Here is a 24,453-nt window from a genome sequence, read left to right as displayed (position 1 = left end):
AGTGGCGGCAGAACCTTAACATTGCAGAATTTTTGCTTATTATAAAAAAGCAGGTGAATAGGAATAGGGGCGTCGTTTCTCCCCAAAAAACTGCTTCCAGCTGGCTTGGTGGGTGTTGGTTGACTCTTCTCAGGGGTAGGGAAGGGGGCTTCTGACATAGACAGGTGTCTTGGGATGGCGGGCTGTTGTCTGCTGCCTTGGAGCTGTCTTTCTTGGCTTGGCACGCTGGCTGCTTGTGTCTGAGAGAGTACTGGTGAGACAGACAAAAGCTTAGAAGAAAGGATTATTATTATTGTTTTTATTTTTTTCTTTGGGGGGTTCCCAGGATGAGAGAGGGGGGGTTCCAAGACCAGGAAAGTTTGGCTTGCACCGATCTGAAGCAGATCCAACCTGTCAAGATGGATTTAAGCTGTTTCCAGAGCTTGCTGACTTGTCCAGGTGGATTCTTTGGAGCTCAGAAAAATTTTGAACATATTAAGAAGCAGCCATTGAGAAAATTAAAGTCTTGGGCTGGTGACCATGACATGACATTGTACTGTTTAGTACTCTGCTTATATTGGTTAGTGTTAGTGAGAGAGAGGGAAAGAGAGATTGGAACATGTTTTTAATTTTTACCTGAGATAAGCTTTATCAGAGACAGATTATTTTAAGGCACCTGTTTCCAGTTTAGCATCCAGGAGACACAGGTGATCAATTATTGAGAGCCTTTAACAGTAATAGATTGTTATATTAAAGTCTGTTTTTGCAGAGCCCAGACACTTTTGGGTCTGGGGGTGTAAATACCTTTGGACTGTTACTGCTCCTTTACCACCTGGGTATACCTGATGGTCCTTGGACTCCAGCTCTATGGTGATCCTGTAACAATTAGCTGAGTAGTTAATTAGAAGAGAGAACCAGGAAGAGAAAAACTTGTGGGGTGAAACCTCATTCTTCTGGAATTGATGACAAGGCAGTGGATCCTGATGTCCTCTGGAACTTGAGAGAGAGCAGGGCCCTGTCTGTGTCAATGTGCATGAGGAGGAGACGCTTATTATTATTTAAAAACCAACATTGGTGCTGTGACAAAACAGGCTTTCCCAGTGCTCTGCGTCCAGAACCCTGTATGGAGGTTTCTTGGACCCATGACTGCCCGCTCTGCTTTTCCCATTTGCCCAGCCACTGGGACTGCGCCTCACAACACACCGGCTACATGAGACCTGGCTCAAAAATAAAAATAAGTAAAGGAAGGAAGGAAGGAAGGAAGGAAGGAAGGAAGGAAGGAAGGAAGGAAGGAAAGAAATAGGGCTGGTGAGACGGCTCAGTGCATCAAAGTGCTTACTGTGTGAACAGCTGGATGACTGAGCTCAGTCCTCGGAGCCATGTAAAGCTGTCCCCAGTGCTGCACAGCTGCAATCCCAGCACTGTTATCAGCGATGTGGCATCAGAGAGACAGGAGAATGGCCCAGATCACAGGCCAGCTAGCTGGGAGTACACAGTGCCGTAGAAACAGCAGTGAGAGAGACTGTTTCAGTAACGAGGGAGGAGAGCTGTCCTCTGACCTCCACACATCTGCTGTGGCATGTGCTCGCCTGCACTGACACACAGGATCATACACAGAAATCAACAGGTACAAGGCCCAAGATTCAGTCAGTTATTGATCAGTGGTAGAGTGTTTGCCCCGTAAATGTAAGGCCTTGGTTCCATCCCCAGCACACAGACAGACAGACAGACACACACACACAAAATATCGCATAAAAGGACAATCATTATTTCGAGGACAATCATTATTTTGAGACAACTAAAGTCAAAAATGATGGTAGGAGTCGGTAGTTACATCTGGAGAATGGAGAAAAACTTTTTTTCCATTTATTTGTCTTTCTGAGCTGTTTATTAAAAAGAAAAACAAAACAAAACAAACCATAAAACCCTAGTCTTCTATAACTTTAAGTTATTTAAAAATGTTTTATAAAGAACTGAATAAATGAAAGCGCTCTCTTTTTCGATGGCATGTTGTTTAGATGGCAATCTGAGTCTCGACTCCCGTGTGAAGTTAGGTCTGCAGGTTTCTTGTATCAGGAAGAAGCTGAATCAGGGGAGGGTCACATGACAATAAACATGCCTCAAGAATCATAACGTGCAGTGTAGGCCAGGCTGCATAAATTTGCCTTAACAATCACAGTAGCAGAGCCGATACCAGAGCAAATTCAGACACACCCAGACACAGGGCCCGGGGCCACGGGGTCAGAGGTAGCCATCTGCCAACTCTGTCCACTGGCTGAGATTACCCTTGGTGGTGCCTCACTCTGGGCAGGAATCCTACTCCTGCAAGAACCAGAATTGTCTGGCCACAGCTGCTCAGGCCTGCAGTGGACCATTTAGTTCCAAGAAGATGGGCTGCTGAGGGGACTGAGGTGAGTGACTTTAGTCACATTCTAGAGCTATCCATGAAGACAGGTGGGAGCCCCACACCCCCTCAGGACTCACAGGCTCCTTCCTCCTCTTCTCAAGGCCTGGCAGCCTCTTGACCTTTGCTTGTCTGAGGTTTACGTTTCTGTGGGCCTCAGCAGCTGCAGAAAGGAGGCTGGGATATGGTTGCCACTGGCTGGCAGAGGGAAGCCAGGAGACTCATTCCCGGCACTAAACAAAGCCCAATTGATCTTTGACCCCTGCCCCTCCCAAGAGCTTTGGCCCTCTTCCATCTCTTTTCTTCCTTGTGGGCCTCTCCCTGCATTCTCTGTCCCCTCACTTTCCTCTGTGCCCTGGCCTGCACTGGCAGTTTCCCCCAGCTCCTGGCCCAGTCCAGTCTGTCCATGCTGTCCTCAAGTCCTGCTTCCTGTACATCTCCCAACCCTGACAGAGACAACCCAGACAAGAAGGTCCACTGGGCTTCTGAGAAGAGAAGAAGAACATCATCCACAGACTCAGAATCAAAGACTCACTTGGACATTTCTAAGTTGCCCAGGTCCCGGAGACCCAGCCGGCTAACGGTGAAGTATGACCGAAGTCATCTGCAGCGCTGGCTGGAGATGGAGCAGTGGGTAGATGCTCAGGTCCAGGAGCTATTCCAGGTGGGTAGCTTGAGGTAGAGGCTGCCGGAGATTGTGGACCTGGGGTCAGGTCCTGAGATCCAGCGAGCTTTCTTAGAGACTTCCAGGGGAGCTGGGGGGCTGATGTGAGATGCTGTCATGGAGCATGCTTTCTTCAGATGGAAGAAAAGTCTTTAACCCCTTTGTGCTACAGAAAAGGCCTTTTAACACTGCCTGGACTCAGTTTCTGAGCTATACAACGGGCTATCCATGTCTGATCTGTCTCTCTGCTAAGACTCTGCGATTCAATTGACGGTTAAAGAGTAAATGCTTGGCCAGACTACTACACATCTTCTATACATCTATGCATAGAGCTACATTGTCCGGTACTGTCCCTATCAATACTGTGGCTACTAGCTTTAAATGAATTAAGATGAGATGAAATTTTAAATTTAGGTCCCAAGTCCCATAGATATGGTTGAGGTGCTGACTGTCTCATGTACCAGCACAGTTGTGGACCTGCTCCACTATCTCAGAACGGGCAATGCAGAACTAGACAGAACAGGCAGGGAAATCACTGGTGCCATGACCCCACTGGCTTTGACATGTGCCTCTGACTGCCTTCCTTCAGCCTCAGCCTGGGAAAGGATGGGTCTTGTCCTTGGTCACAGAAGGGAGTACTTTGACTTAGACCCCATCAACTCTGATCCCAGAGTGGTAGCAACTGATTCATCAAGAACAACATTTTGACCTCTTAACAGTTCTTAACCACAGTGCAAGCCCAGGCATGCATTATTTGATTTAACCCTCCCACCACTCCATCAGGTAGGTGCTGTCTTACAGCTGAGAGAAGAGACTTAGGGCTGGAGTGCTCAGCTGGTCGAGTGTGTGCATGAAGCCCTGGCTTTGACCCCTGGCATTGCGTTCATGGTTCATGGGGGCACATTCCTAGGGGAGGCAGAAGCCGGAGGGTCAAGAGTTCACAGGTATCCTCGGCTACCTAGTGAATTCAAGGCCACCTTGGATCCACAAGTGACTTGTTCAAAGTCATACAGCTAAGAAGCCATGGGACTAGAAGTACAGATTGACCCCCTGAGAGTTTGGGCATTGATTTGAACAGCCAGTGAGAATTTAAATCTATTAAAGTAGGTTCAAGCATTGAGCAGTTATAAGCCCCATGGTGGGTTCTAGGAGATTAACCCACAGGACCAGTGCTCTTTGTTCACAGGAGTGTTTGTTAGCCTGCCTGTCTCCCTCCCTCCCTTCACTTCCTCCCTCCCTCCCTCCCTCCTTTCCTTCCTCCCTTCCTCCTTACTCCGCTCCCTTCTTTGGGTCCTGTGTTAGGGCCTGTGATTCTTGCAAGCGAGGAGGCTGTCCTGCTATGGGAATAGGAAAGGATGGGCAGATGGGTCTGGTCAGTCTTAACTGTATCCTGTGGCCGGTTAGCACACATTTGCTCTCGTCTGCTGAAGCATCCTAAGCCTACTTGTAGAGGGTAGAGAGATGCCCCGAGCTGGGAGCTAGAGGGGAGGACTTTCTTGGTCCCTATGTGTTGTGGTTTTGCAGGGCACCTCCCGCCACCCCCACTTTACTGCTTCCGGCCCCTCCCCACTGGCTACAGTTCCATTTCCAAGGTTTCTTGTGCACGTGCATGAAAAGTCTCATATTTCAGACACCTCAGGGCAAGTCCTGCCGGGCAACAGAGAAAAGCAGCAGCTAGAGAACCTTGTTTTACAAGGTGAAGATGGAGGAGGGGAGAGTGCATAGTCATGTACCCATAATACTGGAAAACAAGGCCTGTGGGAGGACCGCTCCCAGGGAATGACTGGCATAAAATGCCTGGCCTGTAGTTTCCATGGCAATTGTCCAAAGGTGCCAGCAGGAAGCAGCTAAGTGCCTGGGAAGCTCCTGGTGGCTGGGCATCTTAGACAGAGGTCAAGGTAAGTCTGAACTTGCTCAGCTTCGGTTCTACCTTCGTAGTGCCCTCCACCTCCATGGCTCTGGCCTGCCTACCCTGTCCTGCTGCACCGTTGGGAATGGTTACAGGGATGTGCCACTTGTTTAGTTTGATGACACTCAGAGGACATCCTCAGAGGACCAGTGTTCCCTTGGGTGTGTAGCTTGGCCTGGGGTCTGTGGGGAACTAAGTCTGGGATGCACACAGTCTGGGGGCCCAGAAGCTTCTGTTCTCTAGAAGTAACCTGAGGATTTGGCTCCTAGGCAGGGACGTAATCGGCTGTACATTTAAGGAGATCCCTGTTTAACAACCGGCTCATACACTATTTCTACCCCTTAGGTCTTCACTTCACATCATGCTCCTTAAAGGATTTGTCCACACTCACTACTTTTACTGACTTTTCCCATTCTTACTGTGTAGCCTAAACTAGCCCCGAACTCTAGACTTCAGAGTAGCTGGCGTTACAGGCATGTGCCATCTTGCCCTGGCTCTTCCCCTGCCCTCTGAGGTTCTGATACACTCACTCACTCAGGCTGACTGATCTGCAGACCAGGCTAGATTCTACATCCCGCTCAGCATCCATCCCCTGGGTTGTCTTCTCTAGGCTTTTTTTTTTTTTTTTTCAGAATTAAATGTGGGGTTAATCCCATCCAATAAAGCTTTTACTTAAAATATTATCACTTCCAGATGCTCCACTTGACTCTTATTTTATTTTTAGTGTTTCGACACAGGATCTTATATGCAGCCGTGTTTGGTCTAGAATTCACTATGTAGCCCAGGCTGGCCTCAAACTTTCAGCAATCCTCCTGCTTCTGCTTCCTGAGTGCTGGGATTATAGACATATGCCACCGCACCCAACCATTTTATATGTTTTATAGCTCCTGAGTGCTGGATTACAGGTTTGTGTCCCCATGCCTGGTTTATGTGGTTCTTGGGGTTCAACTCAGAGCCTGTGCATACTGCCCAAGCATTCCACCACTTGAGCTACATTCCAGCCATCCTATGGCCAGTTTTTTACTTTACATTTTGAAACAGGCTTGCTAAATTCTCCAGACTGGCCTTGAACTCCTGATCCTCCTGCCTCAGCTCTTCTGAGTGCTAACATTTTTATTCTCTCCCCCCACCCCCGACAGAGTTTCTCTGTGTAGTTTTGGTGCCTGTCCTGGATCTCACTCTGTAGCCCAGGCTGGCCTCGAACTCACAGAGATCCGCCTGACTCTGCCTCCCGAGTGCTGGGATTAAAGGTGTGCGCCACTGCTGTCTGGAGCGCTAACATTTTAAAACATGTACCACATGCCTATGCTTAATTTGGATTTTATCTTCTATTTTTCTCATTTATTTTTCTCATTTCCCTATCTGGAAATTCCATCATATCTATCATTTCTGCAATCAGTGGTGTATGTATGTGAGTGAGTGAGTGAGTGAGTGAGTGTGTGTGTGTGTGTGTGTGTGTGTGTGTGTGTGTGTGTGTGTTAGTGGGAATCAAACCTAGGGCCTCTCACTTCCTATTCAAATTCTCCACCACTGAAGTTACACCTAACTTTAGGTGTAGACATTGGGTTCTGGGCATTGTGAATTGAATGTCAAGTAGCTAGATATGTTTTAAGATTTATTTTTTACTTTTAGTTGTGTCCATGTCTCTGTGTACTCTGTGTAGGTATATGCATAAAAATATTTGGTGCCCTCAGAGGCCAGGAGCATCAAATCCTCTAGAGTTAGAGTTACAGGCAGTTTTGAACTGCCCAATGTGGATGCTGGGGATTGAGTTTACCTCCTCTATAAGAGCACTATGTGCTCTTAACCTCTGAGTCATCGCCCCGGCTCAAGTAGCTGCATTTAAAAAAAAAAAAAAAATCTTTGTTCAAGTAGCGTTTGGTTTTATTCTGTTTGATGGTAAAGTTACTGGTGGGTCAGTTTGATCTGACACCTGTTTCTTTCTTTCTTTCTTTTTTTTTTTTTTTTTTTTTTCCGAGACAGGGTTTCTCTGCGTAGCTTTGCGCCTTTCCTGGAACTCACTTGGCAGCCCAGGCTGGCCTCGAACTCACAGAGATCCGCCTGGCTCTGCCTTCTGAGTGCTGGGATTAAAGGCGTGCGTCACACCGCCCGGCTCTGACACTTGTTTCTAAGCTTTGATGGGATTAGTGCAAAGTTGCCTTTAATCCAGGAAATCATTGGCCCTCCCAGAGTAGAGTGACCTTTTTGAGGTCTCTGTATGATCAACAATGACTGTTCAGCTCATTGCTCAGACTTGATTTGTGTCCAGTCCTGTGTTAGGCCTGAGAACTGCCCACCTCTGGGCCTTCAGCCGCTCACAGTTGGTTCTGAGTGTGCATCTTAGTGCTCAGCAGAGACTCAAGAGAGTCCCTTCTGCCAATCACCCTAGCTCTTTCTGCATAGCTGTCCTTACTCAGAAATTAGTGCAGTGACTTCTAGCTACCTCAGCCTTCTCCAGGTCTCATCTCTGTCACATGGCTTCAGGGACACCACTGTGCTTTGCTTGGATCCTCTGGGAAGAGATCTTGTTTCTTTTCTTTCTGGACTCACAGCCCTGAGTTCCTTATTGTGCAAATATCTGACTATATTGTTCAGGTTTTTTTCTTGTATTACGTTATATGTATGACTGTTTCTGTCTTGTGCCTGGAGAGGCCAGAAGAGGTTGTTGGATCCCTTGGAACTGAAGTTACAAACAGTTGTGAGCTGCCACGAGGGTGCTGGGAACTGAACCCAGGTCCTCTGGAAGAGCAGACAGTGCTCTTAACCACTGAGCCATCTCTCCAGCACATGCTCTGTTTTCTTGAGACAGCATCTCCTTCTGTAGCCCAGACTGGCCTGGAACTCATGATGTAGCTCAGGCTGGCTTCCTGTTTTAGCCCAAGTGTTGGGGTAACAGGTATGTACCACCATGCCTGACATTTAATTTTCTTCTTCTTCTTCTTCTTCTTCTTCTTCTTCTTCTTCTTCTTCTTCTTCTTCTTCTTATTATTATTATTATTATTATTATTAGTAGTAGTAGTAGTAGTAGTAGTAGTAGTAGTAGTAGTAGTAGTATTGTGGTGGTTTGAAAGCAAATGGCCCCCAAAGGCACTATTAGGAGTGTGGCTTCGTTGGAGTAGGCGTGGCCTTGTTGGAGGAAGTGTGTCACTGTGGGGGCGGGCTTTGAGGTCTCCTATGCTCAAGCCACTCCCAGTGTCACAGCCCACTTCCTGCTGCCTGCTGATCAAGATATAGCCAGCATCATGTCTGCCTGCACGCTGCCATGCTCCCCGCCATGATGATAATGGACTGAACCTCTGAACTGTAAGCCACCACCTCAATTAAATGTTTTTCTTTATAAGAGTTGCCATGGTCATGGTGTTTTTCACAGGAATAGAAACCCTAACCAAGACAATTGTGTGTGTGTGTGTGTGTGTGTGTGTGTGTGTGTGTGTGTGTGTGTGTGATTTGTGTCTGACTGTAGGCTCACACATGTCATCATGCACATGTAGAGATCAGAGCACAGCTCTCTGGGAGTTGGTTTTCTCCTTTCACTGTGAAGTCATCAGCCTTGGGTGGCAAGTGCCTTTATCTGCTGAGCCATCTCGTTGCCCCTCTCCCTCATGCCCGTAGACAGGGTCTCACTGTGTAGCACTGGCTAGCCTAGAATTCACTATGTAGACCAGACTGGTCTTGAACCCAGAAGGATAAGCCTGCCTCTGCCTTCTGAGTGCTGGGATCAAAGGTGTGTGCTACCAAGAATGACCAGGGCTTTTTTTTTTTTTTTTTAAGAAGAATTTTGCTGTGGAACCCTTGCTGCCCTTTACTTGCTATATAGCCCAGGCTAGCTTCAAGCTTCCACCAATTCTTCTGCCTTAGCTTCCCAAGTGCTGAGATTACAGGTGTGTGCTCTGACATTTGACTTTTGTTTGTACATTTTGTGCAATTTCCTAGTTACCTACATGATGAGAATCATCTAGTCCTGTCATCCCTGCCCCCCACCCAGCATAAGCATAAGGATTTGGTGAAGTTTGTTTTTTTATTTATTTACTTTGGAGACAGGGTCTCATTTCAGGCTTAGTAGCCAAGGATGACCTCCTGTCTCTACCTCCCGGGTGCTGGGATTACAAGTGTTCTGGGTTTATGCTGGTCCTGGGGACTGAACTGGAGCTTTGTGCATGCTAGGCAAGCCCTCTCCCGGCTGGTTTTTACTCTCTAGATCTTAGAGGATGCTTCTTTCCTTCCAGGACTCTCCCTGACCCCCGTCTTGGTGAGCATTCCTTCCCATGTACTCCTATGATCTCTCATCCAGGCATCTGTCTGTCACCATCTATTGTAACTGCTCTTTCACTTGTCTACTGGCTTTTCAAGGGCAAGATCATGTTGTCTGTCTGTCTTGCTGTTATGGCCCTAAGACTCATCGTCATCTTTGATCCACAGCATGCCTTTAATAAGTGGATATAAAGTGTGTGAGTGCTGAATGAGATGAGTTCTAGATGGAAGACATGAAGGGGGCAGGTCTAGAGCTTAGGGAAAAGGGGATAATTCGAGCAATACTGATTTGGAAAAAGTGCAGACGTCCCCAAGTGTTAGCAGTGTCACCTGTTAGTGAGAGGAGGGAGGTAGATGAGGCCCCAAGTGTTAGCAGTGTCACCTTAGTGAGGAGGAGGGAGGTAGATGAGGGTTCCTTTCCGTTTTACTACTTCATTTACCTGTTTTATTTATTTGTAATTTACAATGCCAACTTTAATGAGTATAAATTGACATAGAGTAAAATGTGCCCTTTTGCAGTGTGCATAAAAATACAGAGAGTGCATTTTTCCCTTTATAAAATGTCCCACCACCAAGGTAAGAAATATTTCCATCACCCAAGAAGTTCCCCAAATAACATTTACCTTTAACCAAATTATGTAATTATGTAGTTTAATTGCTATCATTTTTTACGTATTTTATTTAACATAACTTAAATAGTGTAATTGAATTGCTATTGTGTCTGGCCTTGTTGCTCCTGTTGTTACCAGTTTCTCTTCTGTTTTGAGACATGGTCTTGCTATGTAGCCCTGGTGGGTCTGGTCCTCTCTATATAATCCAGGCCGACCTCGTACTCACAGCAGCCCCGTCTCAGCTTTGTAAGTGCTAGGATTACACTGGTGTGCCGTCATCTGGCCTCATATCTGTTTATGCTATGACTCATTAACTGCCGATAATATGGAGGCTGTGTGAAGGCAAGATCTTTGTTCCCTGAGGTCCCCAAGCTCACAGTGTCAAGTTCACAGCAGCTGTTAGACTCATGCTTGTGGAAAGGCAGATTCCTAATGATTAAATAGTCAAATGGACAAACAGAAATTTTGAAACCACTAAAGAAAAGTACAGACGGGGCCAGTGAGGTGGGTCAGTGGTAAAGGTGCTCGCTACACAAGACTGGCTACCTGAGCTGAATCCCTGGAAGCCATGGTAGAAGGAGAGAACCAAGTCCACAAGCTGTCCTCTGACCCACATCATGTGTTCCTGCATACACACACACACACACACACACACACACACACACTTTTTTAACGATGATTATAAAATACCCAGCTAGGTATGGTGGCACACACCTCTAATCCCAGTACTCAGGAGACTGAGACAGAAGGACAGCAAATTAGGGGCCATCTTGGGCTATCAAGGACTCCTCGAACTCACAGAGATCTGCCTGCCTCTGCCTCCTGAGTGCTGGGATTAAAGGTGTGCACCACTACCACCCGGCCCTTTTGTTGATTTTTGAGACAGCTTCTCACTATACAGCTGTAGTTGGTCTGGAACTAGCTATGTAGACCACGTTGGCCTTGAACTCTCAGGGATCTGCTTGTCTCTGCCTTCTGAGTGCTGGGATTAATGGGCTGAGCCACCACACTGGGCATTTCCCCCTAAAAGACAGGGTCTTTCATTGGCCTGAAACTCACAAGTAAGCTAAGCTGGCCAGAGGCAAGCCTCATAGATCTACCTGTCTCTACCTTTCCAGGGCTGGGATTACAAGCACTCACTGCCATGCCCCATGCCTGTTTTAATTTGTACATAACATCTATTTATTTGTATGTAGCCACACATCTGAGGTGCACATTTAGAGATCATAGGACAACAACTTGTGGGAGTTAGTTCTCTGCCTCCACTGTGCCAGTCCCGAGAATCAAACCTGGGTCCTCTGAAGAGCAGCCAGTGTCCTCATCTGCTGAACCATCTCCCCAGAGCCGTTCTCCCTCCCTTCTGAGACAAGGTCTCCCTCTGAAGTCTAGGTTGCTCTGGAACTCATGATCTGCTTTCCCCCGCCTCCATACTGACATTGCAGGCACAGGGGAAGTCACTCTTCCTGAGTAACTCTTACCGCTTTTGTGTAGAACATCGTAGGTGCTGAGGAAAGCTTATTGGACAGAATAATCAATGGGCCTTTTGAGTACGCCAAGGAGGGGATCACTGTGGAAGACCACAGATGAAGGTAGACATGGGCAAGTCCTTGACAGTAACTGCTGTTCTAGCACCAGGTGGTCAGATCTCTCTGTTACTCTGAACTAGGGTCAAGAAGCTCCTTCTGAGCCCGAGATTGATCTGGAAGCTCTCATGGAACTATCCACAGAGGAGCAGAGGACTCAGTTGGAGGTAGGATGGGAGCCTGGGGCCTGCTTCCCTGGGTGTCATGAACCGACTTCCAGCAGCACCCTAACCAACCGAGCTAACTGCCAGCTGCAGAGAACCAAGTTACAGGGGAGGGATCTTGGGAGGCTGATGGGCACTTGTGGGGAAGTCGTATGTCTCAGCTCACCTGGCTCTCTTTCACCCAGGCCATTCTCCAAGACTGCCCCTGTGACAGAGAGGTAAGACATATTCTGCTTCGGCAGTGGGAGGAGGCCTACTGGGGCGGCTAGGATAAGAGGAGCATCTGAAAGGAAAGCTTGGCCCTTGCTAACTCTTTTCTTGCTCTGGGGGACATTCGAAGATGGATTAGGGAGGGCAGCTGTGAGTTCCCGCTTCATCTTACTGCTCTTTCTCCCTCAGCCTTTTATCTCTGAGCTGCTCAGTCAACTCAAGAAACTTCGGAGACTCAGCAGGCCTTCGAAATAATACTGGAGAGACCATCTGTAGCCTACAGAACTTCTGTAGCCTCAGCCCTGACCTGGATGCTGGCTGAAAGGTCTTCAATACAGACAAGGGATGCAGAAGACAAGGAGAGACACTTGTGCAGCTCAAGTGTGTGTGCAGCTACTGCTGGGCTCTCTCTGCTGGGCTCTCTGCAAGTCACTTGTGGCTGTTGCCTAATGCTTTCCTTGGCAGCCAGGATAAAAACTTTAGGAGACCAGCTAAGTGTGTGGCGTGTGGTGTGTATCTATGCTGGGGGAAGGGAGAGGGGAAGTGATATCTTGGAAGACCAGCATCCTAAGTCCCTTGGCTGTGCCCGCATCATCTATCCATCCATCTACCACTCTCACCCCACCCCCAATGCCAACAGGTGTTGGGAATTCAAAGATGGAGATCACAGCCTGGCTTTGAAGAGATTGGGATAGAGAGGCCCAGAGGCCATGTGCATAAAGCACACAGCCCCTGGCATCACCAACAAGAGGGGCCCAACTGGTAAAGATAAGTTTTGAATTTCACCGAGGAGGCAACAGGAAGTGCCTCACTGGATCTGGAGCATTCAAGGAGGTTGAGCCCTCCTCCACTCACAGTGTAGCAGGGATCTCTAGCTGGTACTCCAATCTTGGTCACCCATATCAGTCTCTGCCCTTAGTGAACGTGGAAAAGGACAAAAGCAGAGGATATGTAGAGTGAAAGGGAGTGCCAGAGGTTGCGCAAAGTTGTTGGAAGACAGATATGGGATCTCTAAGGAAGGCAAGATGGGACAGGAGCCAGGAGGTAGGTCCTTTGTGATCAAGGCAGGAAGCAGGGCATGTATATATATAGTGTTCCTACATTCATTATTTAAGTACTAGAGAGACAGATATCCAACATGGAAAGGTCTTATGGCTAAGCTGAGCTGTCCTGAGTAGAAGGCACAATTCACTAAGATGAATATTCATACTTACTTGGTATGAGACCACCAGGATGGTGGAACTGTCCTTGCTGGGAGCTTACACTTTTTCATGAATTCCACAGGAATCTGCTTCTAGCCTACTGTGTTATTAGCACCTCTCACAGGCCTCAGGCTCAGGAGCCACAAGATTCTGGATATAGATGGTGTTGGGTGCCTGGAGGTACAGGTCAGTGGAAGAGCATACGTGTAGCATGTATGAGGTGTGGGTTCCATCCCCAGTACTACCAGAAACAAATTCACAAATAAAAAGAGTCTGGAGCTAGGGCTGTAGCTCAGTGGTAGAGTCCTTGTCTAGCATGTGCAAGACCGTGGGTTCAATCCCCAGTACAGACAAACGAATCTGGGGCCAATGATTGAACAACTTATTTTTATTAGATCCACTATAGGCCAGGGCTGGGCCCTGGAACCAGGTTTCCGGGCTCCTCCTTAGGTTCAGTCTGCTCTTCTCCATCTGCCTCTCAGTTTCAGACCAGCCTCTAGGAAGAAGGCCTTTACTTCTCTTTTCCTCTGGCTCCTCTAAGAGTCATTATCTTCAATGGACTTTTTCTTCCTTACAAGGACTGTGAAGCTCAAAAGAGATGTGTTTACCATCAGTAGAGCCAGATCTGCTCTCCCAATGGATGCCGAGACTGGGCCCAGGTGGCCATGCCAGTCCACTGGCTGCCTGTGGCAATGCCACCTCAGGAGGTCATCAGGGTTTTTCCTCAGTGTTCTCGGCCAGCAGTTCGGGGGTGGTATGCAGAAGTCTGATGCTCTTTAAGATCAAAGTTATCGTGGCCCTCCCTGGGGAGCAAAGGGGTGAATGGCAGAGATCTTGGCATCCCTCAAGCCAAGATCAGTCTACCCTTAGAACGTTCTACCCGTACCCACCGGAAGCAGCGGGCACAGTAGAGGTCTCCATCGCAGCCAGCACAGCGCAGGGCAGCATCCTCATTGCAGATACAGCACCAGGGGAGCTCTTCTTCCTCAGCCTGGGGCCCAGGAAGCCGAGACTGGGTCTTCAGGAAGAGAGAGGAATGGGGGAAGTCAAGTACAGATGAGCAGTGAGCCAGGTGCAAGGCTGTGGGCTGTGTGGAGATGCCTGTGTGGGGCTTTTCTCACCTCAGTCTCTGCCCTGCTGGGTTGGGCCCGGGGTCGGGGAGCTGCTTCCACAGGGATGTTAAAGCCACTTGCCTCATCCAGGGCAGCTTCTTCAGTGAGCTGTGAAGAGAGAGGAAGAGAACTACTTCCTGCTCTAAGCCCAGGCTCCCCTCCCAGCATTTCTGGCCTAACTTCTCAGCTCTTCACCCTTTACCTCCTGCTGTACCTTCCTGGTTTCTTGAGATAGGAAATAGAGAGCCCAACTAAAATTGGAGCTGTGGAATGTCCACTCACGTGGCCCTAGAGGCCAGTGAGTAAGAGCAGACAGCTGGCACAACAGTGAGGCAGAGGCAGAGCAGGGCAACGGGGTGGGTAACAAGGCTACCTGCTTCAGGACTCTCTGGATGGCCGTCTCTTCCTCCTCCTCCTCCTCACTGTCTGGCAGGTGATAGTCCTGGAGGGTCACTTGAATGAGGGGGCAGGAACAGAGGAAGGAGTGAGGGGAGAGAGTTCACCAGATGGCTGCCCCCCTGTCTTCTAGAACTGTTGCTTCCCTGGGGGCACCTATTTCACAGCTGAGAATCAAGCTGCTTCCCTACCCCAGCCACCAGCCCTGAGCACAGAGGGCAGTAGAGAAGCATTAGCACCTCAAGAGACTGAAGGTCCCACTGCCTCTTATAGCTGCCTCAGAGTCCTCATTCCCTGCTCTGCCCTGTCATATCTCATGGCTCTGCACAGGACACGACAGATCCTTTGGCACAGGGACCCTTAGTACCTGCGTTAGCACTGGCAGGGAGAGTGTAGTTTGGGGTGGCAGCAGGCCTCGGCCAGGGGCCGGAATAAGGAGGCTGGCTTGAGCCTTTACCTCTGTCGGGGTCCTGTCCCTGAAGTACAGCCAATCTTTTGGCAAGAGCCAGGAACCGTTCCTGCCTCGTGTTCTCCTCCCGTAGCTCAACTGCCGCCTCAGCCAGCAACCTGCTCTTCTCCTTCTCCAGGGATGGGCTGGCCTGCCCCTGGGAATCTGTGTGCTGGTTCCTTGTACCTCCCTTGTTGAGGTCATTCTGGAGGGAGGCCACTGGAAGGGGTAAGACAGTTAGGAAGGCAGAAGAATTCCAGAACCCATTTCTCAACAATTTTTTAACATTATCAATTTTTTGCTCAGTACTAGGCTTATATTATAAACAAAATTACTATTTCTTCCATTTTTCCAAATATAAAGTAATTTTGGGTTTTTTTGTTATTGTGATCTTTTTTAATTAAAGATAGGGGTTTGCTATAGAGTCCAGGCTGGACTGGAACTCTCGATCTTCTTGCCTCTGCATCACATTTCCTAGGATTACAAGTGTGTACCATCATGCCTGGCAAAACCAGTAATGTTAGTTGTGTCTTTTTCAAATGCATCAACCCCCACCCACCTGGTTAATACAGGGTGGCTATCCTAGGGTTTGAGAATCAAGGCTCAGATATGGGAGGCTAAGGTTTAGCTAGTCTGTGTCTTTCAGGGCTGGAATTAACATTTTCTGGGAGCAACAGTGAGAGGTCCTGAAGGAAGCAGCAGTCTTAGATAATGGGCAAGAAGAAATCTGACCAGAGTGGACGTGGTTCTGACATGGTCACCTTTAGTTTAGAGTTTCAGAGCAGGAGCTTTAAAACCAAGTCGGCCATGACAGCGCACTCCTGTAAGGACTTCCTGTAATCAGGAAGATCAGGAGTTCATAGTCATCCAAGTTTGAGGCCAGCTATACGAGGGCTACATGAGGCCCTGTCTCATAAAATAAAACAAACAGAAGCAAAAATAGCCGGGTGGTGGCGCACGCCTTTAATCCCAGCACTTGGGAGGCAGAGGCAGGCGGATCTCTGTGAGTTCGAGGCCAGCCTGGACTACAGAGCAAGATCCAGGAAAGGCGCAAAGCTACACAGAGAAACCCTGTCTTGAAAAACCAAAAAAAAAAAAAAAAAAGCAAAACCAGCTTTACGTAGAAGGCTCATCCCTGCCAGTTAAGGGCTGTGTGCCCGTGACTAAGCTTACCAAGTCTGTTTCTTCCGTTATACATAAGAACAGTCCTCCGTCAGATCAGTGAGGGCACCCACTGAAACTGTGTCTACAATGCAGTGTATGAGTCTCAGTTCTTGGGACACATTTAAGGGGACAATTCCCTTTTAGGGGTGGGGAGCAGACAACTGCACATGCCCAGTGGCATCCCTGCCTTCCACCTACCAGATGCCAGTAGCACCTGTGAACTGTGATAACAAAAATGTCTTCAAACATTTCCAAAAGTGCCCTCGAGGTAAAAATCATCCCGAGTTGGAATACTGCTCTGGAGCCTCCATATACCACTGTCCAAGAATCCCCTGTGATGTTGGGAACACTCCATAGCATGCCCCAGGTTCATGCTGTCTGTGATGTCTGCCGCAAGCGCACGTGGGTAGCCAGTGATTGAAATGTGGCTGGCAGTAGGAGGCAACTGGAACTTAACTCTTTTCATGTAAGCCTCTTACCCATTACCGGGGTCTTCACTGCAGACAATACTGAGTACTTAGTAGGAGCCAGGCACTGACTGTGTTATTCCATTTACTCCCCATGACTTCTACCACCTTCTACCGGACAGGTTTTATCCCACGGCTTGAGTCTACAGATTAGATTTAGACGGGTGAGGGAACTCATGTAAGGTGGTGGAATTGGGATTCGCCATCTAACTGTAGAGCCGGTGCAAGAGGCTTACACTGGCTCCCCTTGGAGCAAGCACTCGGTACACAGAAGCTCTTTAGTGCTGGCCATTCTCTGACTCATATTCACCTCCCAAGAGGGTGGGCAGGAGAGGCAGGGCATGACTTTGCAGAAGCCAAGTGGACAGGTTACCTGGGCCTCTTCGTTCCCAGCTTTCATCAATAGCCACCTCAGCTGCCAGCTGTGTGAGCAGATCCTGCGTCTGCTGAGCCTGGGTCCTGGTGTCTGGTGCCTGGTGTGCCTGTGCAGAGGAGGGAACCTCAGTGGGGAATAGGAGTGTGGGGAAGGCCACACCAGAAGTCCAGAAGTCTGAGTCGGGGCTGGTTGCTGAAGAGTTTTCAAAAGCCCATGGGAAGGGATGAATTCAAGGTCCACATAGGTGAGTAGGTCTGGCAGCTCCCAACAGGACTGAGTATCCACTCTCTGCTGATGCACTCAGTCCTGCTGCTGGGCACTTGTTCTTTGGCTTGAAAGCAGGCCTAAGGCTCAGGAGGTAGGGGTGGGAGGCCTTACTAACTCCTGCAAAGCACATCATCGATCATACATGTATCTGGGCTTCTGTAGGGTGCTTGCCCTAGGAAACCCTTCTCCCCACGCCACGACGCTCACCGGTCTCACGGCGTGAGAAGGTAGCACTCTGCCCTGTAATGCTGCAAGCCGGTTCTCCATCTCCTCTGTGGAAGGGATGGAGCCCTGGACTTCACCCTTCAGTGCGGCTAGTCTCGCCTCTATCTCCGCTTGTGAGGGCACCGACTCTGCAATTGGCAAGCAGAGGGTTTGCAAGGGTCAGAGGCAGCGCAGTCCCAAGGCCTGCACTGTGCCTTTGAGGTCCCCCTGCCCACTTCAACTCACTGGGCTTGTTTTCCTGCCGGAGCCGCGCTAGGCGCTCAGCGATGGCTTGGTCTTGTGGAGTCAGGCCCTGGCTCTGGAGGGTGCTGGGCTTTTTCTTGGCTTCCAAGGCTGCCACACGCCTGGCAGGACATGAGGTAGAGACTCTTACGGCAAAGGGGAAGACTGAAGGCACCCATCCAAATCAACTGGGGCCTCTCGAGGCAATCGTCTATGGCCTCTATTTATGTGGTACTGCAGCCCCGCCCAGCTGACCAGCTGTAGGTCCGCCTGAGAGGGAAGAACTCCCAAATGCCTTTTCTGAGAACAGATTAATGAGCTGCTTTCAGAATCTAAGAGGGGAGCCAGGAGCCTGGAGGTGGGCATTCTCTTTATCCTGCACCCAGGTGATCTGGGGACCGGAGGGTCCCGCCGCTGGGGTCCTTGTCCCTTGCCGTCCCCACTTGCCCTCCTTTCAACACTTACTTCTTGTAGTTCTGAGGTGGCGACCACTTGGAGGTATTGTCAGAAGATCCTCTAGAGAGGAAATGTGGGGTGAGAAGTCCCATCATCCCACCCATCAGTGATTTCTACCCCAAAGACTTCCTAGGCAGACCTCTGGCCAGGGATCACAAGGCCACAAGGCCTGCTCAGATGCTTACTGTCATGTCTGTCTGAACCCTTGGTCACGCCCTTCTCTCACCTGGTCAGGACGGCGTGGCACTGCTTGCAGACTTTCTGTTGAGTGTTGCCAGCCCGAGGTACCAGAGCGTTGAAGCTAAGACAGCCATTACAGAAGGCCCGACCACAGTTCTTACAGCCGTACTATGAGAAACACAAAGCAGGAGGATCCATCTCTCACCCACCCCTATTGGCTCTTCTCTGGGACTCTCTAAGTAAGCACTCACAGAAAGAAGAAACTGAAGTTGTGACCAGATGTTGGAGGAAGGAAGAGGAGTGGGATCCCTAGGGTCCAGGGAGAGATAGGGGTAGAGGGCACAGCAATTCCTTGGCTTTCAGGGTCTTGTTCAAGTCAGATAAAATTTCAGGCAAAACTCACATGCTTTCTACCATTTTCAATGTCTTACCATGGGGGTGAACAATGAAGACAAACAGAGCCCTGGGAGTCAGGTCACTGGCTAGTCAACAAAAGAGAATCAGACCCAGTGCAGATGCTATGCTTTCTCTGCTCTGGCAAGATGGTGGGGGGATTGGCTCAGGAAAGGGTGGTAACAATAGCTTCAGTTATTAAGTACTTAGTGTGTACCAGGCACACAGCTTGGACCTTAAAATCCATCATCTGACCTAACGGTCATAATTTACACACATTATCATATTTGATCCTGATGCCCACCATTAGTATCTCTATTTTAACAGGGGCCAGAGAAATTACATGACTTGTTCAATTTAGGTCTTTCCGTGCATAAGACAGGGCAGCTGAAATTTGAACCCTGACTCTGAAATTCACGCTCCTGAAGTGCTCTAGTCCTGCATATCATGAATTCATCCCACTTATTTCCAACTGTCTCCCCAGAAGCTTACAAGGAAGACCTGGTAAATCTGTGTTGAGAACAAGAAGGCCTTTCCATTGCGCCCTGGGAGAAAGGAAATATTGTAATCTAACCTGGATAAAGGCAGGCTGCCTATGAGGCAGGTTTCAGAACAGAGAGTAACGGGCACCGTGTGATACACAGCGATCATAGGACATTAAAAGACCGAGATGGAGAAAAGCAGAGAATGGAGAAGCAGGAGGCAGATGCTCCACTTGGTGGTAAAAAAGAAAAAAAGAAAGTGTAGCTTTTGGAACCTGGCAGTAATACACTATCATTTACAGAGTGCTTTCAGCTCCAGCACCTCACCAAACCCCCTTAAAAATTTTATTTTAATTGCATTATTTCTTTGTGAGTGTGTGTGTGGACATGTGCATGCCATGGCACGTGTGTGGAGATCAGGGAATAACTTGCGGGAGTTCTCTCCTTCCTGGGGTTCGAACTGAGGTCATCCAGGCTCAGCGGCAAGTGCGTTTACCCGCAGAGCCATCTCAGTGGATCTCATCATACCATCATCTTAACCCAGAAAGCGAGTGGGCATTCGCCCCACTTTACAGAAATGTTAACGGAGTTACTTCGTCAAAACCACACCACTAGAAAGAAGCCGGCAAACTGGGTCTCTGGCCTGCAAGTCCCGTGCTCTTCCCTTCGCCCCGCGTCCTCCCTTGACCCTCCATCTCTCGAGGAGAACACTCGCCTCCTTCTTGAAGAGGGTGAACTTGACAGCACAGCCGTAGCACCTGCTCTCCATGGCGACTCGGCGCCACAGATCCGAAGGATAGCCTCTCACCAGCGCAGTGCAGGCCGCTCAGACCCTCAAGTCTATGCAACCCAGCTCTACACGCCCACCTGCGCCGTCCAGCCGCCGCCCTGCGCGGGGGAATTCTGACTCCGCTCACCACCCCGCGGGCGGTCGCGGAGTGTGGGTTGCTGGGAGTCGTAGTTCATTTTCCGCGGCGCGCTCCTCCATAGTCAGTCAAACCTCAACCGGATCGCGCCGATTCCCAGGGGGCTTAGCGCCGTTGGGCCGGCTCCAAGCCAGTACCCCTCCCTGTGCGCGCTCAGACTCCTGGGAATTGTAGTACCCATTCGGTCGGGGCTGGAACCATGGCGGTGACTAAAGAGCTCTTACAAATGGATCTGTACGCGCTGCTTGGCGTTGAGGAGAAGGCGGCAGACAAAGAGGTGAGAACCTGAGCGGCATGGCAGCTCTTCGGTCCTCGCGCCTGGTCCGGGCTGTCTAGGCTCCGCCCTGTACTGGACCGGCAGCGAGTACCAGCTTAATGTCTAAAAAGGGGGTCCTCCGGGCATTTCCTGACAGGCTTAAGGACCTCGTTAGGGAGGGAGGCACTGAGGACTTAGAACTGTGTGACTGCGCCACAGTGTGTGGAGGCCACTTCGAATCTGAGAGCCAGGCCTGCTTTTCTGCGCCTGCGCAGCCCCTGTTGCACGCTGTTTTACCTGTGTGTGGAGGTGTTTCGTTTCAGTTTCTAAACTAGCTGCTTTAACTTCAGGTTGACCCTGGGAGGGAAGAAAAGTCAGCTGTCTAGGCTTTTCACCCCCTCCTCCCCTGGATTTGGCGTTGAGACCTAGGACCCAGAGAGCACGGTTTTCTTTTCCGCTTTTTAAAAATATCAGATGCTCAGTGTTGTTCTCAGCGTGTGCTATTTAGCGGGTTAAACAAGAGGATCGGAAGGCTAAAGCCGGCGGTGCCGGAGTTCACTGATTTTCAGTGCTGGTCAAGGTGCCCAGGGTGAGACAGATCAAGATGGACCTGAGGTTCCTGTTACTTACTCCTGGATTGTGTTGGTAATTCTAACAGGATAGGCAGAGGAGTTCACCGGGCTGGGCATGGTGGTGCGAACCTTGGGAACTGGAGAGAGGAGAATCAGGAGTTGAAGGCCAACTTCAGCTTGTAGAGTTCAAGCGCAGCTGGGTTTACCTGAGATCCTGTCTTAAAAAAAAAAAAAAGAGGGAAGAGAGAAGGAAGGAAGGTCATCTTTGACTATAATGTTTGTTTTTTTGTTTTTTGGTTTTTCGAGACAGGGTTTTTCTGTGTAGCTTTGCGCCTTTCCTGGGACTCACTTGGTAGCCCAGGCTGGCCTCGAACTCACAGATCTCCGCCTGGCTCTGCCTCCCGAGTGCTGGGATTAAAGGCGTGCGCCACCACCGCCCGGCAACTATAATGTTTAAGGAGTTTCAAGCCAACCTGGACTCCAGAGACCATGTTTAAGAAACAAAACAAGCCGGGCGGTGGTGACACATTCCTTTAATCTCAGCACTCGGGAGGCAGAGCCAGGCGAATCTCTGTGATTTCGAGGGCAGCTTGGTCTACAGAGCGAGATCCAGGAAAGGCACCAAAACTACACAGAGAAACTCTGTCTCAAAAAAAAAAGAAGAAAAAAGAAAAACAAGCAAACAAAAACCACAAAACAAAACAAAGAGCGGAGAGAGGTTCCTTAGTGACAGAATTGTGTGGAGGACCAAAAGCTAGGTCCCCTGATTCATAGCTCAGGTCCATGCCCCTTTCATCTCGTTTTCCTGTACAGGTAATAATCCTGAGGAACACCAGCACTCCATTTTACTTCATTTAGTTTTTTTCTCTGAATTACAAAAATATGAATCCACTTGTCTATTTCCAACATCTATCTTCCAACATCCAAAATTGAACTTAACTTTTCTGCCCAAACCTGTTCCCTCCTTGGAATCCTCTATCTTTATAAATGCCACCGCCATCTGTCTACTCAAGTAGGATATTTATTTTTTTATTCTTTTACATTGCTGAGGATTAAACCTAGATTCTCTTACCTGTTAGGTGATGCTGTACCACTGAGCTATGCTCCGGCCCATCCATTCTGAGTTACTCTTGATACCTCCTGACCTGACTCTCTCCCCACTGCCCTCTTGTCCATCACTGGGTCCTAATGATCTAGCCTTCCAATGATTCTCACACTTGTTCACCATCTCTGCCTCCTCCACCGTCTGTCTAGCCCACTTCTCTGTTGCCGGTCTGTTCTACTGTAATCTGTCATGCCTCTCCAATCCATTCTCCTCACAGAAAATTAAATGATCCTAGTACTTCCTTAAAACCCTATAGGGACAGGACTGTAATCCCAGGCTAAGGGGATTTGCAGTTCAAGGCCAGGCTGGGCTACATAGGGAGACTTTGTCTCAGTAACAATAATAAAGCAATCACAGAACAGTCAATACAATTCATCACACACATCAGTGATGTTTTTTCTTCCCTTCTGTCCTTCTGTTAGTTCATTTTTGTTTGTTTGTTTTTTGGAGATAGGGTTTCTCTACACAGCCCCGGCTGTCTCAGGACTCACTATATAGACCAGGCCAGCCTTGAAGTCCACAGAGATCCACCTGCCTCTGCCTCCTGAGTGCTAGATTAAAGGCGTGCGCCACCACATCAGGTTGTTAATCCACCTTGCTTTTACTTATCCTTCAGAACTCAGTTTAGGGTTGAGAGAGAGTCTTTGCCTAGTGTGCATGAAGCCCTGGATTTAGTCCTCAGCACCACATAAACTAGGTGTTGTGGTATATATCTGTAATCTCCACATTTGGGAGGTGGAGGCAGGAAGATCAGAAGTTCAGTGTCATCCTTGGCTGTATAGCTAGTTTGAGACTAGTCTGGGTCAGAAACTGCCTTAGTTTGCTTTCTATTATTTTGAAATCCATCATGGCTGGCCAAAAGCAATCTGGGGAGGAAAGGGCTTATTTTATCTTAGTCTTCCAGGTAACATTGCATTGCTAAGGGAAATGAGGGCAGGAACTGAAGCAGAGATCATAGGAACGTCGCTTATTGGCTTACTCCTGCTGGCTTGCTCAGTTGGCTTTATTATACAACCCAAGATCACCTGCCTAGGGATGGCACCTCCCACAGTGGGCTGGGCCCTCCCACATCAATCGTCAATCAAGAAAATGACCATCAGGCTTGCCTACAGGGCAGCATAATGGAGGCATTTTCTCAGTGGAGGTTCCCTCTTCTCAGCTATCTCTAGCTTTTTTCAGGTTGACAAAAAAAACCTAACCAATACAGAGACACCATCTTAAAACAAATAAAAACAACAGGAATGGAGAAATGGCTCAGTGGTTAAGAAGGCGTTTGTAATTGGAGTTTTCCCGTCCTGATGCCCCACTCCCTGTCCTGGTAGCTGCTTCCCAATTACCACACAGAGATTTTATATTATTTGTAAATACTCGGCCAATAGCTCAGGCTTATTGCTAACTAGCTCTTACATTTTAAGTTAACTCATACTCCTTATTTATACTCTGCCACATGGTGGTACCATTATTAGCACGACACATTATCTCCTGCTCCCTCTTCGTCTTCCTGTTGACTCCTGACTCTGCCCTTCTTCCTCCCAGCATTCTTCTAGTCTGGCTCTCCTGCATAACCTTAACCTGGCTGTTGGCCAGTCAGCTTGTTTATTAAACCAATCACAGCAACAAATCTTCACGGTGTACAAAGGGATTATTCCACAGCAGCATATACTGCTCTTCCAGAGAGTATCAATGTTTGGAGGATCTATAGCCAATAGCCTCTGCAGACATCTGCATTCCTGTACATGCATACACCCATGTACACACACACACACACACACACACACACACACACACACACACACACATATATATAAAAGAACCCAACTCAGTTTAATTGGTTAAGAGGTTTTGCCTATTATGCCTCAACCCCCATGCTGGATATGAACCCAGGACCTTGCTAGGCAAGTGTTCTACTGGGCTACATCCCAGGCTTTGCATCTCTTTCATAGCAACTGGCTCCCCTCCTTTCCAGCAGTTAGTATTCATTTCTGTCATTATTGCCTCATGCCTTAATCCTTTCTCTGCATCTACCTCTGAGAAGCAGATCTGGTTGATCAGCTCACTTCAGCAGTAGTCATCAGCTGGGCAGTGGTGGTGCATACCTTGAATCCAAGCGCTTGGGAGGCAGAGGCAGGCAGACCTGAATTCAAGGCCAGCCTGGTCTACTGGTCCACAGAGCAAGTTCTAGGATAGCCAAAACTACACAAATAAATTTTGCCTCAAAACAAAAAAAATAAAAATAAAAATAAAAAACCTACACAACTTTAGCCATTCCTAACGTGTTCTCTGCCTCCTGCTTGTAGCTCTCAGTGTGAGCTCTCAGCTTGTGTTCCAGCTGCCATACATGCCTGCCGCCATGCACGCCTGCTGCCATGCTGCCACCCGTGATGGTGTCGGACTCTCATCCCTCTGGAACCATAAACCCAATCAACCCT

At 48.7% G+C, this 24,453-nt stretch overlaps 3 protein-coding genes across 5 annotated transcripts in view; 2 read left to right on the top strand and 1 right to left on the bottom strand.

Annotated features, from left to right (window-relative positions):
• Positions 1 to 2,712: 2,712 nt before the first annotated feature.
• Positions 2,713 to 12,245, top strand: Ppp1r14d (protein phosphatase 1 regulatory inhibitor subunit 14D). Its single transcript, XM_052724364.1, has 4 exons — positions 2,713 to 3,047; positions 11,485 to 11,568; positions 11,751 to 11,783; positions 11,965 to 12,245. Exons 1-4 carry the CDS (start codon positions 2,790 to 2,792, stop codon positions 12,028 to 12,030), a joined length of 441 nt encoding a protein of 146 aa, XP_052580324.1. The 5' UTR covers positions 2,713 to 2,789; the 3' UTR covers positions 12,031 to 12,245.
• A 1,100-nt stretch (positions 12,246 to 13,345) lies between these two features.
• Zfyve19 (zinc finger FYVE-type containing 19) lies at positions 13,346 to 20,046 on the bottom strand. The gene is made up of 11 exons (XM_052723283.1): positions 19,881 to 20,046; positions 18,337 to 18,458; positions 18,120 to 18,170; positions 17,658 to 17,776; positions 17,415 to 17,560; positions 16,938 to 17,046; positions 14,943 to 15,152; positions 14,463 to 14,542; positions 14,099 to 14,197; positions 13,868 to 13,995; positions 13,346 to 13,780 (listed from the first exon to the last, which is right to left on the bottom strand). The coding sequence occupies exons 1-11, from the start codon at positions 19,932 to 19,934 to the stop codon at positions 13,702 to 13,704; spliced, it is 1,197 nt and encodes a 398-aa protein (XP_052579243.1). The 5' UTR covers positions 19,935 to 20,046; the 3' UTR covers positions 13,346 to 13,701.
• Positions 20,047 to 20,176: 130 nt separating this feature from the next.
• Dnajc17 (DnaJ heat shock protein family (Hsp40) member C17) overlaps positions 20,177 to 24,453 on the top strand; it is a 31,484-nt gene continuing 27,207 nt past the window's right edge. For all 3 annotated transcript variants that reach the window (XR_008214898.1, XM_052723284.1, XM_052723285.1), the window contains exon 1: positions 20,177 to 20,368. Coding sequence is in view for 2 of the 3 variants with exons in the window: in XM_052723284.1 (XP_052579244.1) it covers positions 20,291 to 20,368 (78 nt within the window). In the remaining variant the exon portion in view is untranslated. The remainder of the gene's footprint in view (positions 20,369 to 24,453) is intronic.

This window comes from Peromyscus californicus, unplaced genomic scaffold (genome assembly GCF_007827085.1).
Source record: "Peromyscus californicus insignis strain IS unplaced genomic scaffold, ASM782708v3 Scaffold_7__1_contigs__length_154581171, whole genome shotgun sequence".
Taxonomy (NCBI): Eukaryota; Metazoa; Chordata; class Mammalia; order Rodentia; family Cricetidae; genus Peromyscus; species Peromyscus californicus.
Note: the sequence above shows the minus strand (reverse complement) of the source record. Positions and strands in the feature narration are given on the sequence as shown.